Source organism: Terrapene carolina, unplaced genomic scaffold, assembly GCF_002925995.2.
Source record: "Terrapene carolina triunguis isolate 2854851 unplaced genomic scaffold, T_m_triunguis-2.0 Scaffold1018, whole genome shotgun sequence".
NCBI lineage: Eukaryota > Metazoa > Chordata > Testudines > Emydidae > Terrapene > Terrapene triunguis.
This window is the reverse complement of record NW_020665369.1, coordinates 446574-460619: the sequence shown is the minus strand read 5'-3', so window position 1 is coordinate 460619 and position 14046 is coordinate 446574. Positions and strand designations below refer to the sequence as shown.

Here is a 14046-nt window from a genome sequence, read left to right as displayed (position 1 = left end):
AACACTTTTGGCTGACTGTTTTGATCCCCTTACCAGCTAGATGCAAATATTGGTTGTGGCAACAGCAGCAGTGTTTTTAACTGATGTTCCTAGCATGGGTAATTTCATGTCATTTGTGTAGGGTTTGCTACAGTGGTAGGCACTGCACGTCAGTCAGTTTGGTCATGAAAACCTTTGTTCTGTCCATATGTGTTTTAGACATTGAGGGAAGGACAGGGTCCTGAGGGTCTCTCCATTTTACATTACTGTCTCTATCTGAGGCCCTACCCAAGTCACAATATCACAGACGGGGTGAAGTTGCCCATTTTGTGTTACATTTTTTTTATTTGACATTTTCATATTCAATTTTATATTTCTGTGTAACTCTTAACTCACCTGACCCGGGACACTTGTCGTTGGGGAAGGCTGAGGAAGTGTTCAGCAGTGGGAGAATGAAACCGGATAAGGTAGTGAAAAAAGGCCATAATCGATCTGTCCGAATGCCACTTTTAATGTGCAGGGGCAGCTAGTAAAACTAAAGTGCTCACTCTAGGGCAGAGGACAGAAATCTAATGTAAAATATCCCAAGATCTAATTCTAATACAATGTATCAACCCAGGTTTGTATTTTCACATGGTAATTTTCACTTCTAAGAGCACAGAGATGTACACTACAGGATCTCAGTAATAGTCAATTAGGCCCTGATTCTACAATGGATCTGTGTAGGCAGAGCCTTCTGTCCATGCAAAGCCCTATTAAAGTAAAGTGGTGTAGGGGTCTTCTCACACAGATCAGACAGCAGGATCAGAGCCTTGTAGCTCTTTCTTAGTAACCAGATTAGTTAGAGCCAGACTGCTTGGCCTGTGCATGGAGGAGCCTGAGCCAGTTGAGTCAATGTACTCCCCTAAACAGAAACTGCTAGTTCCCCAAAGGGGGTTTTCAGCACTATTATTATTCAGGGCTGTATGGTACAATCTGCCCATGAATATCTATTCAATTAATGATGCCAATTTGCTTAAATTATATAGTTAAATTATCACCACACGCTCACAATTTCATATCTAAAAACCCCAAAATTCATAACATTTTGTACGATGGTTCAGAGTTTGTTTTTTGTCTTTCAACCTGTTGAATATACCTATATTTAGTTAGTACTTAGGATATTTAATTCAAGATAATACTTAGTCCTGCCAGGAGTACAGGGGACTGGTCTAGATGACACCTCAAGATCCCTTCCAGTCCTACGATTCTATGATTGCTTTAACATAATTTCACTGTTGCAAAATATTACATGTTTACACTTTCTCTGATCTTTAAAAAAATACAATAATATATTTGAATATTTTTCATAATACAGTAAAATCACAGCAAGCAGAATTAAACTTAGTCTTTAGAAAATGAGGTCTGAAAAGATAATAGCATAAGAAAATACAGCTGCAGGAAAAAGAGTGGACTAAAGAGATCATTGACCTGGTCTGGCAGCAAACAGGATACTAGGCTAGATGGCGATAAATCCGATCTAGTGGGATATAGGTAATTATCCTGGACTATCTGGACCACTGTGTTCAGATCCAGTAGTGTAGCATGCAGGATGCCGGACTAGCTATTGCACCATTGGTCTAATCTAGCATGGGAGGGGGCAGAATACTGAACTAGACAAATTGTATTCAGGGCCGGGGGGAGGGCGGCCAGAGCGCCCGGGGGAGGGCGGCGAGCCCTGCTGTGGCCCCGCTCTCCCCCGCGGCCGGAGCGCCCCGCTGCCCCCCTCCAGGTGCCGCCCCAAGCACCAGCTTGGGTGCCTGGTGCCTGGAGCCGGCCCTGATTGTATTGGTCCAATCAGGAATGGCAGATAGCAGAATATCAGACTAAATGGGTGACTAGTCTGCGAAGAGGCAGGATTATCAGACTAGACAGACTACTGGTTTGTTCTAGTGTGGCAGGAAGTGAGTTACTGGACTGTATGGTCTGCTTGGCTATTCCACTGTGACAGCTCATATGTTCTCCTAATTGAGCCCTATAGTCCCTTGGATCATCCAAGTCTGATGCTCTTCTTAAATGTCCTTGAACTGTGGAATCTTTACACTGTTAAAAAATCTATCATAACCGTCCGACTTTCACCAGACGTGACATCAGTACCTGTGGCTTTAAATTCCGTTAGCCCAAATTTAATATCCAGTCTCAGTTGGCGGTTTCTCCCCAGCTCTGTGTTTGGCGTTGGCACAGTACAGGAGCCGAGTATTTTCAGCCCTTCCTCATCTACGTACTTTGCATCCTTCTTTTCTGTGCAATAGAAACTAAAAATCACACTTGTCTGATCTGGTTCTATGGGAGTGAAAGTATAACTGGCAACCTCATCTACCTCTACCAAATCCCCAATTCCCACCAACTTATTGAAGAGATCTGTACAATATACATAATTATCAGCTTTTGAGACTCTCTTTTTCTGTATATCATGGACAGCAATATCAAATGCCCGAGATACCTTTACTCCATATGTCAGAGCACTGATTCTCGAGGCAACAATTTGTGAATTGTTCCCAAATAAAATGGCTCCTTTTGCAATAGCTGCCTGAGCTTCCAGTGGACACAGGATATGGTACCTCTCCCTAAAGGTCTGATAGATCTCCTCCCTCAGGATAATGCTGGAAGCAAAGCCCCCAACCAGTAAAATATATTGGACTTTGGCCATCTCAGGCTTGCTGAGGATTTCCTGCAAGGTGCCAATGGTTTGTCTGACACTGTAGGCAAAAAAGCTCTTCATTTTTTCATATGTAATCATGATAGTCCCATTGCACCACAGAGCTCCCTCTACACCCTTGAAGAAGAGGGAGATGTCTTTTTGCTTGCGTTCTGCCACTTTTGTTAGGTTGTGGTAGCAATGTATGTAGACCTCGTCTCTGCTGGAAGAGCATTTCTGAAGGCCAAAGTTGTACATCATTTGATGGCATTCCGTGGGGTGATTCTGTGCATATTCCTCCCATACTCCATCTTGGAAGATCTCCTTCAGGAACATTTTGAAGTTTTCATCCACTGTGTTGCCTCCCCATCCTCCTCCTGATGCCTTATGTAACTCTTTCAGGGATTGGTTCTTTTGGATTTCATGTACTGTGATGTCTATGGTACCACCTAAGCCCCCCAAAATGAGTAAAATTAGTTAATTTTTAAAAGGAAGTTATTGCCTTCACTTTAGCTGAATAAAAGGCTGCTTTCTAAAGAGTCCATAACTTTACAAAAGTAAAAAAATCTCACACTTGGCAAATGTGCTCTGCAAATTGGGATACAGAGTTGCCCATTCTTTACCTTATAATCTTTCCATGCTCAAGGATTCTTAGACTTTGTCTACACTACCACTTTTGTCGGTATAATTTTTGTCAGTCAGGGGTGTGAAAAAAACCTCCCCCCGACTGACATAAGTTTCACTGGCAAAAGTGCTGGTGGGGACAGCGTTAGGTCAGCAGGAGAGGCTCTTCTGCCATCATAGCTAATGCCGCTCGTTGGGGGTGGTTTAATTATACCTGCAGGAGAGCTCTCTCCTGTCCAAAGAGCGGCTACACGAGAGGCCTTACAACAGCACAGCTGTAGTGGTACAGCTGTGCCACTGTAAGGTCCCTAGTGTAGACATAGCCTTAATTTCTGCATGCTATGCAGCAGTGGCTCTCAACCTTTCCAGACTACTGTACCCCTTTCAAGAGGCTGATTTGTCTTGTGTACCCCAAGTTTCATCTCACTTAAAAATTACTTGCTTACAAAATCAGACATAAAAATACAAAAGTGTCACAGCACATTGTTGCTGAAAAATGGCTTCCTTTCTCATTTTGTTTGTATGAAATTTTAGTTGGTACCGACTTCGCTTGTGCTTTTTATGTAGCCTGTTGTAAAACTAGGCAAATATCTAGATGAGTTGATACAATACCAAGCACCTTGTTGGTGTCTAATAAATAGTTTACTCAAACTCAGCCCAAAGTTGGTAATAGCTACAAGATACTACTATCTGCTGGAAGTTCAGTGGCCTGTAGGAAATGAGTTGGTAGGTCTCGGTCTAGTACCCAGTTGATGCTATGTCCCTTCTGGGTAGTCTGCTGAGATGTCAGAACTGAATAGGTGTGAAAACTGACATCTTGTGATATCCACTCTCTCTGGCCGAGTTGGGGCACAATGCTGAGCATAGGTTGTCTGTAGGAAGCTTGCACCACCGCTGCCCATACTGAATTTGTTCTGTGAGAAACACAGACTTCTGTCTCCCAGGGATGTCAGTCTGTCATCAGCACTAAGTTCACATGTTACACAAAACAACAGCAAGAAACTAAAGAAGCTGTGTGGCAGCACTCTTGCTCCTACAGCAGGAGGTTATGGATTCAAGCTACACAACAGGAAATGGGTGTGTATCCATTGGTGATGTAGCAGGGCAGTATACAGTAGAGTAGAGTGATGTGGCTCTGATGGCAGCAACTTGCACTGCTAGGATCTGATCAAAGTCAATTGAAGACAACAGAATCCTATTGACTTCAATGGGGTTTGGATCAGGCCCTTAAAGGGGCTCTCCTTTCATCCCCCTTTCTGCAGTGGCGAGCCAACTAAAAATCCTGTCCAGCTCCTCCTAAAATGGACAGGTCAAATGGGCAGTGCCAGACTTTTTCTTCTGTCATCCTCAGTTCCTCTGTACATTTTTCTTAGTCGTTTGCTTTTTGTACAGCACTGCCAGGCATGCAGTTGTGACCCTTTTCAGCCATGTGTTTTGAGATCTCCTCGGACAGTTTCTTATGTGATAGCTGGCCACAAGAACTGCCTGCACCATCACTTCTCCCCAGATGATGATGAGATCAAGGATCTCACCATGGCTGCTTGAAGCATGTTGTAAGGCTGCTGGACTAACATTGCAGCAATGCCGATATATTTGGATTCAGGAGCAAATGGGCTGATCCTGGCTCTGCATCAGTTTTTAAACAGCGGAGGGAACATTTTGTCTACTTGACCCCAGAGCTGTGGACCGAACTAACTCAATTTGCATCAAACTTAGTACACTTTGAAAGAGGACTCCAGAATGTGCTGTAAGTAGGGAGTTAGTGCGCTGCAGGGGTTTGCATCATGTACCAGGCTTTTTCAATCCACACTAACTCAATTTAGTACAGACTACCCTATCCCCCGATGTAGACAAAACCTCAAGTGTCTGCTCTTTCAGGTGAAAATTAAAGAACCGAGAGCAAGCACAGCCTGGGGGATCAGAGTTCAGTATAGAGCTCAGTCCCTTGCTCTCTATGCCAGAAGGGTCTGTGGCTGCTGAATGGACAAACTCTGCGTGTAGCAGAGATTATACCTGTTTAAGGGGGAAAGTTACCTCCACAATCAACGACAACATACTGGGTCCCAGGTGACTCTTCAAACTTTTGTCTATCACCACCCTCTGATACAAACCCTTCTCGTGGGAGCTGCTTGCACCAGACTGAGGCAGCCTCTGGTTCTAAGGCAATGATGAGCTTCTCAGAAAACATGTCACTGATGAGTCCTGCCTAAAATCAGAAGAGAAAGTGATCAGAACAGGAGTGGTGACGGGATCCTGGCTTCCCACCTCTGGGATGCACCATGAGCACAGTATGTTGGCCAGGTTCTTCTAATCCCAGGAATGTTGGGATGGCCTATCAGGAATAATGGTCTGTTCCATCTAGTCTGTTCTCAGCTGTGACTAAAGCCAGATGAGTCAGAGGGAGGTGAAACCCCCACCCCACGCTCATGGACAATTTATGTGCAATACTATAACTGTGTGTAAGCTAGGAGGGGAATTTCTACCTGATTCCAACCAGCATTAGTGTATGCCATGACACATGAGGATCCATAGTCCCTGTAATTTCTGTTCCAGCTACACTCACTGCAGATGCTATTCTCATTCACAGAAGCCTCTCAGCCAGTAGATAATTTTGTCACTTCTTGTAGTAATGTGTAGCAAGCAAAATAGTGGTCCTCAACCTTTTCTGTATTGTAACACTTCTCCAGTCTAGGCAAGATCTAGTCAGGATCCCCCTCTAATTTAGCAGTATAGAGAGGGCAGAACAGCTGTGACCTCCAGCTTGAGAACACCGGATGTAGAAAAAAATGCTCAACCCCAACCCACTCCATGGTAGAGCAAGTTTTAAAATAAGGTTTGTTTAAATGTTGAACAATTCTTCTGCACTGTTGTGCAGTGAGAATCTCAGAGGCGATCAGGCTATTACTCACTTTACCTCTTTAGCGGCCAGTCGCATGAACTGCCTGGCAGAAGCATCCCATATGGCTGGAACAGTAATGACCCAGGTGACATCCTCAGTGTCATAGACAGTTTGGTATGAGGCGTCCCGTATGGTATTCAGAGCATGGTCCTTCATGTACCGCAGACTTTCTGAGAATACTTTTAGGGCTGGAAACTTCTTTCCATTATCTGCTTCCAGTTCCATGTTGGAAGTGATTTTCTAGAAGTGAGAAAAAACAATGAATTATTTTTATTTGTATTGTGGTAGCGTAACCCACTGCTGGGTGTATTACAGGCTCCCCTCCCTGCTGCCAGCTCGGCCAACACACCGAGAATTGAACTGGGGACCGCCAGAGCCAAAAGCACAAGAACAGCTTCTCTGTAACTGGGGACTATAACCACTCAGCTTCTGAGGATTGGTGCAAAGGAGGACCTGTAACACACTCATCAGTGGGGTACAGTTGATTGTGTGTGTCCCCACTAAGTGCATTAAGTCGGCGGAGTGTGTCCACAGTACCATGGCTAGCGTCAACTTTCGGGGCATTGCACTGTGGGTAGCTATCCCACAGTTCCCGCAGTCTCTGCTGCCCAATGGAATTCTGGGTTGAGCTCCCACTGCCTAATGGGGCAAAAACATTGTCGTGGGTGGTTTTGGGTAGATGTCGTCAGTCGCCCCTCCCTCCGTGAGAGCAACGGCAGACAATCGTTTCGCTCCTTTTTTCCGTGCAGACGCCATACTGCTTTCAGCAGATGGTGCAGTAGGACTGCTAACCGTCGTCATCCAACCACCGCTTCCACTGCAACTCTGCTCTCTTGCTCTCCTGGTGCCATGAATACACGTTGCAGGACCTCTTGTCATTCTTTATAAATATCTATTCTCGTGGCATCCCGTCGTCATCCACCGCTTCCGCTGCAACTCTGCTCTCCTGCTCGTGTCTCAATAGCGAATTTCTCCATGTTATCTGTCATGGGCTCCCAGGAACATGTGTTCTTCCTCGGGAAATGTGCGCAGTGCTAACTGTTGTCCTCCACCGCTTCCGCTGCAACTCTGCTCTCCTGCTCTCCTGGTGCCATGAATCCACCTCACAGGTCCTCTCGTCATTCAGTATAAATATCTATTCTCGTGCCATCCGTCGTCATCCACCGCTTCCGCTGCAACTCTGCTCTCCTGCTTTCCTGCAGAAGCCATACCATGGCAGACATGGAGCCCGCTAAGCTCACCGCTGCTGTTGTGAGCATTGTAAACACCTCACGCATTATCCTGCAGTATGTGCAGAACCAGAACCTGCAAAAGCAGGTGAGGAGGCAACAACAGCGCGATCACAAGGGACGTTTCACCGACATCAACATGGGATGGCCGGGAAAGGTACATGACGCTCGCATCTTCAGGAACTCTGGTCTGTTTGAACAGCTGCAGGAAGGGACTTACTTCCTAGACCAGAAAATAACTGTTGGGGACGTTGAAATGCCTATAGTTATCCTTGGGGACCCAGCCTACCCCTTAATGCCACGGCTCATGAAGCCGTACACAGGCACCCTGGACAGTAGTAAGGAGCTGTTCAACTATAGGCTGAGCAAGTGTAGAATGGTGGTAGAATTTGCCTTTGGACATTTAAAAGCTGGCGCAGTTTACTGACTCGGTTAGACTTCAGCGAAAGCAATATTCCAATTGTTATTGCCGCTTGTTGTGTGCTCCACAATATCTGTAAGGGGAAGACGTTTATGGTGGGGTGGGAGGTTGAGGCAAATCGTCTGGCCGCTGATTACGCACAGCCAGACACCAGGGCGATTAGAAGAGCACAGCAGGACGCTCATCAGATAAGCTTTGAAAACCAGTTTCATGACTGGCCAGGCTACGGTGTGACAGTTCTGTTTGTTTCTCCTTGATGAAAACCCGCCCCTTTGGTTCACTCTACTTCCCTGTAAGCCAACCGCCCTCCCCCCTTCGATTGCCGCTTGCAGAGGCAATAAAGTCATTATTGTTTCAAAATCATGCATTCTTTATTAATTCATCACACAAATAGGGGGATAACTGCCAAGGTAGCCTGGAAGGGGTGCACCGGGTGGGGTGGTGGATGAGGGGAGGAGGGAAGGACAAGGCCACATTGCACTTCAAAACTTATTGAATGCCAGCCTTCTGTTGCTTGGGCAGTCCTCTGGGGTGGAGTGGTTGGGTGCCCGGAGGGCCGCCCCCCCGCGTTCTTGGGCATCTGGGTGAGGAGGCTATGGAACTTGGGGAGGAGGGCGGGCGGTTACACAGGGGGAGCAGCGGCAGTCTGTGCTCCTGCAACCTTTCCTGCAGCTCCACCAGACGCTGGAGCATATCAGTTTGATCCCCCAGTAGCCTCAGCATTGCATCCTGCCTCCACTCATCGCGCTGCTGCCATCTCTCACCTTGCTCCCGCCACCTCTCATCTCATTCGTCCCTCCTGTCCTCACGTTCATTTTCTGCTTTCCTGGACTCTGACATTGTTTGCCTCCACGCATTCTGCTGAGCTCTTTCAGTGCGGGAGGACTGCATGAGCTCAGAGAACATTTCATTGTGAGTGTGGTTTTTTTGCCTTTTAATCTGCGCTAGCCTCTGGGACGGAGATGATAAGGGGAGCGTTGAAACATTTGCAGCTGCAGGAGGAAAAAAAAGGGACAGTAGTATTTAAAAAAACACATTTTAGAGAACAATGGGTAGACTCACGGTGAACCAAGCTGTTAACATTACATAGCACATGTGCTTTCGGTACAAGGTCGCATTTTGCCTCTTATATTGAGGGCCTGCCGGTTTGGTGTGAGAGATCACACATGCAGGGCAGGGCAACAGAATTCGGCTTGCAGGCAGCCATGGTAAGCCACAGTCTTTCAGCTTCTTCAACCTTCATAACATGTGGGAATGGTTTCAAACAGCAGTGCCCGCCTTTCCTGTACCAAGCACCCGTTGGGTTGGCCATTTAAAAGGAGGGGCTGTACTGGCCGCGAATGCATCCCAAGTCTTCAGGGCAAATGAATCATTAAACATGCTTGCTTTTAAACCATGTATTATATTTACAAAGGTACACTCACCAGAGGTGCCTTCTCCGGCTTCATGGTCCATGAGCCCGCCTTGGGAGGGTTGGGAGGGTATTGGCTCCAGGGTGATAAACAGTTCCTGGCTGTCGGGGAGAATGGTTTCTCCGCTTGCGTGCTGTGTGCTATCCTCATCCTCCTCTACCTCCTCATCTTTCTCGTCCCCCAAATCCTCATCCCTGTTGCATGAGACTCCCCCCTTGCAGGTGTCCACGGACAGGGGTGGGGTAGTGGTAGGGGCAGGGCCGGCTCTAGGGTTTTTGCCGCCCCAAGCAAAAAAAATATTAGCGGCCCCCTCCCCCCTTTTTTTGGCTTTTACATATGTTTGCATATTGGGGAAATAATCGCAGAATATAATTACACATCAGCATGTTTAGTTGACTCTGTTGCTGAAAATTTCAGAGCAGAAAGTCCAAGGAAAATCTTTAGCTCCTCTTTGAGCTGAAATAAAACAGTGCAATTAGTCAAACTGATCTTGGGAGTTGCATGCAGGCTGATACAAACATCTAGGTAAATCAAAACTGTTAAAACTCAGTGATCTTTCACTTGTTAAAGAACATGTCGCTTACTCTGAAGGAAAAAAAATAGGAAAAAGGCTCATAGAAAATTAAATTGCTCCAGGAAAAAAAAAACCCAACTCCCCCAAGGAACAGGAAGTGAGATACTTTATTACTATACATTGATCTGTCAATGCCACTCACGGAAAGTCTGAGCAATCAAGCTGCAGCAAACATATGATGGTTACAGATATCTATCCAATGTTGAAATTAGTGGAGTTGAAAAGTTCAGCAGCGAGTGGCTGCAGGGACGGCTGCCCCACACCTCTTTCTGCTGTCAGCATGTGAGAGGAGGCCAGGCTGGGAAACAAGGCTGAAATTGACCATGTGCCAAGAAGGAGAGTTGAGCAAGGAAAACCCACAGTAATGTTCAACCTTAAACCGCAAAGGAAAAAGGCAAGGGGGGGGGGAGAAGAGGAAGGTGAAGGGGTGGCTGACTGTGCTGCTGAGGGTGTGTGTGTGTGTGTGTGTGTGGACATTAGCCAGGTCCAGCCTCTGCTAGAGCCTGTCCAAAAAGGCTCTGCGGAGAAGCAGAGCAGCGGCTAGTGCCACCGGGAAAGCTCTGGGGGAAGTGGAGAGAAGCAAGGGCAGCCAGCAGCAGCCCGGCTCCATGGAAGGAAACGCATCAGCTGGGGGAAGAGGAGAGCGGGGGTGGGGAAAGCGCCGCGCTCCCTTTGCAAGCTCCCAGTGGTTTCAGCTCCTCCTTGTGCTTCAGTTCGCCCGGGGCGGGGGACAAAGCCCCGCAGCAGGATCCCGGAGCAGCCTCCTCCTGCAGCCGGGTGGGGAAGAGTCAGTGGGAGATTAACAAGGTGCGTCCGAGTCCGAGGCGGGAGGAGGCGACATCGCCCGGCCGCCGCCTGGCACTTACTGTCCACAGGCTGGAGCGCAGCCCTGGAGCCCGCAGCAGCTGGTCTCGGAGGAGCCGGACCTGGTGATCGAAGTGTCCGGCCGGTGGATCCGAGCCCACAAGTCGGTGCTGGCGGCCAAGTCCCCGGACATCCTGAGGGTGAAGGGGGTGAGCTACGGGGCGCTGCGCCTGCTCATCGACACGGCCGGCATGGGCGAGGTGCGCCACGACAACCTGGCCGAGGTGGTGAGCGGCGCCCGCATGCTGCAGATGCCCTGCGCCCTGCACTGTGCGGCTGAGGCCATGCGGGCCCAGCTGCGCCTCCACCACTGCTACCAGCTGCTGTGCCACCCCTGGAAATGTGCCGCCCCAAGCAGGTGCTTGTTTTGCTGGTGCCTAGAGCCGGTCCTGGGTAGGGGCCCCTCCTAGAATTGCATGCAGCTCAACATAGAAGCAGCATGTCTGGGGCTGTGACCCGGAGCGGCCGTTTGCCTCTTTGTTTTTTTGGTAGGCTTGCCTGAGCTCCTTAATTTTCATGCGGCACTGCTGCAGGGCCCTGTTGTAGCCTCTGTCCATCATGCCCTTGGAGATTTTTTCAAATATTTTGGCATTTTGTCTTTTGGAACGGAGTTCTGATAGCACGGATTCGTCTCCCCAAACAGCGATCAGATCCAGGACCTCCCATTCGGTCCATGCTGTAGCTCTTTTGCGATTCTGGGACTCCATGGTCACCTGTGCTGATGAGCTCTGCATGGTCACCTGTGCTGAACAGCTCGCCTCGCTGGTCAAACAGGAAATTAAATTCAAAATTTCCGGGGTTTTTCCTGTCTACCTGGCCAGTGCATCTGAGTTGAGAGTGCTGTCCAGAGCGGTCACAATGGAGCACTTTGGGATAGCTCCCGGAGGCCAATACTGTCGAATTGCGTCCACACTACCTCAAATTCAACCCGACAATGTCGATTTCAGCACTAATCCCCTTGTCGGGGAGGAGTACAGAAATTGATTTTAAGAGCCCTTTAAGTTGACAAAAATGGCTTCGTCGTGTGGACGGGTGCAGGGTTAAATCGATCTAACTCTGCTAAATTCGACCAAAACTCGTAGTGTAGACCAGGGCTAAGAAGCAGGCAGAATAACTCTGTGGAGCATAGATCACTGCGTCTAGGAGGTGCAGTTGCTCAAAAAGCCCATGACTGTCAGCTGCCTCAAATCTGTGAATGACTTCATAAGTCAAATATTAATGTGGCTATTAGAGCAAACTATTTCCCCTGAACCAAACTGTGACGCTGGCAGACCAGGTGCCAGCTCATGCCAAAGTCCCCATGTCTGAACTGAACACTGACAAACACACAGCTGAATCAGTCTGGCTGACTGGTGTGTTAGTTAAAATAGGCTGGTGAAATCGAAGTGTAGAACTCACAGCCAGTTTGGGGTTTATGCCCTGCTTCCTGACAGTCTGTCCTGGGGTTGGTACTTATGCTCTTGAATTACTGAAGGCAACTTTACACAAATTTTATACACACCCCCAAAATGCCCAAAGCCCACTGCAAGAGAACAGCACCTTAACAGCTGCCAGTCAGTCTGACAGAGAACCAGCATACAAGTTATTTCTTAGTGAACACACATTTAATACATACACAAACATTTGCAACCTGTATTATGCATATTTTTGAATAACATCTTAAACAAAACTGTTAGGCAGTAAACCTATTGGTGTTCTTTATACAGGCTTTCCCACTTTGCTGCTGTTACATACATACAATTCAGTGCCAGGTTTTAACAGACAGTATGCCTTTTTTATACCCTTTTATACTTTGGCACACACATACAAACACATTCACCTCTAATCTTTTCACAGAGTTAGGGTGACCAGATGTCCCAATTTTATAGGGACAGTCCCGATTTTTGGGTCTTTTTCTTATATAGCCTCCTATTACCTCCCACCCCCTGTCCTGATTTTTCACACTTGCTGTCTGGTCACCCTACACAGAGATAATTTCTCAGGCTCTCCGGTGTGGCCTTTTAATGTACATGTTTTGTCACGTGGATTCTGCAAAGCCTGAGGAAAATGGCCTCCTTTCCATTTCCCTCCAAACTCTTGGGACCATTGATTTCCTGAGGATATTCTAAAGCTCCTTAAAGCCAGCAGCAGTTCCAGTGTCTGAGTCAATAGCTGACTGTCTGAATTTCTAGTAAGAGGAGGAATCTATAACCCGTATCTAAGAGGTGCAGGTATTGCGATGCAGCCTTCACAGCAGACACAGCTCTAGGTTCTGCATTGTTAGCTGCTGAATCCCCAGATTTGCCTCCCATATTTGTAATCTCTTTCCTTTGAGCTCCGTTTCTTGGCTCGGTTTTCCTATGGTGAATGTGTGGAATCTGCTTGTCCTCAGCGGAAACTTTCTGTACAGCTTCCGAATCAGCTACTGAGCATGTCTAGTAACTGCCTCTTCTCTAGGTGTCTCTGAGTCCTTCTACCTAAATTGCCCTGCCCTGTTCTCAGCACATGTGCAGAGACACAGGGGATTCAGCTAAAATCCATGCTTCTCTTCCATGGCTTCAGTTCTTGCCCATTCTTCATACTTAAAAAAAAATGAACACTGCTGTATAGGCCTGTTTTCACAATAACTGTTAAGAACATAGGAACATAAGAATGGCTATACTGGGTCAGACCAAAGGTCCATCCATCCCAGTATCCTGTCTACCGACAGTGGCCAATGCCAGGTGTCCCAGAGGGAGTGAACCTAACAGGTAATGATCAAATGATCTCTCTCCTGCCATCCATCTCCACCCTCTGACAAACAGAGGCTAGGGACACCATTCCTTACCCATCCTGGCTAATAGCCATTAATGGATTTAACCTCCATGAATTTATCTAGTTCTCTTTTAAACCCTGTTATAGTCCTAGCCTTCACAACCTCCTCAGGCAAGGAGTTCCACAGGTCGACTGTGCGCTCTGTGAAGAAGAACTTCCTTTTATTTGTTTTAAACCTGTTGCCCATTAATTTCATTTGGTGGCCCTTAGTTCTTATATTATGGGAACAAGTAAATAACTTTTCCTTATTCACTTTCTCCACACCACTTATGATTTTATATACTTCTATCATATCCCCCCTTAGTCTCCTCTTTTCCAAGCTGAAAAGTACTATTCTCTTTAATCTCTCCTCATATGGGACCCATCCAAACCCCTAATCATTTTAGTTTCCCTTCTCTGAACCTTTTCTAATGCCAGTATATCTTTTTTGAGATGAGGAGACCACATCTGTACGCAGTATTCAAGATGTGGGCGTACCATGGATTTATATAAGGGCAATACTGTTGCTAAGTCTCAGTCATGTTTTCAGATATGATGTTGAAAATGTCCGTGTCCTGTCTACATTAGCATTTAA

General features: G+C 47.1%; 1 protein-coding gene across 1 annotated transcript in view; it reads right to left on the bottom strand.

Annotated features, from left to right (window-relative positions):
* Positions 1-1806: 1806 nt before the first annotated feature.
* Positions 1807-14046, bottom strand: part of LOC112115901 (heat shock 70 kDa protein 12A-like) — a 14038-nt gene continuing 1798 nt past the window's right edge. The window contains exons 2-4 of the mRNA XM_024213118.1: positions 6195-6419; positions 5315-5486; positions 1807-3105 (exon numbers count right to left, since the gene is read on the bottom strand). Of these exons, the coding sequence (XP_024068886.1) occupies positions 2057-3105; positions 5315-5486; positions 6195-6419 (1446 nt within the window). The 3' untranslated portion in view covers positions 1807-2056. The remainder of the gene's footprint in view (positions 3106-5314; positions 5487-6194; positions 6420-14046) is intronic.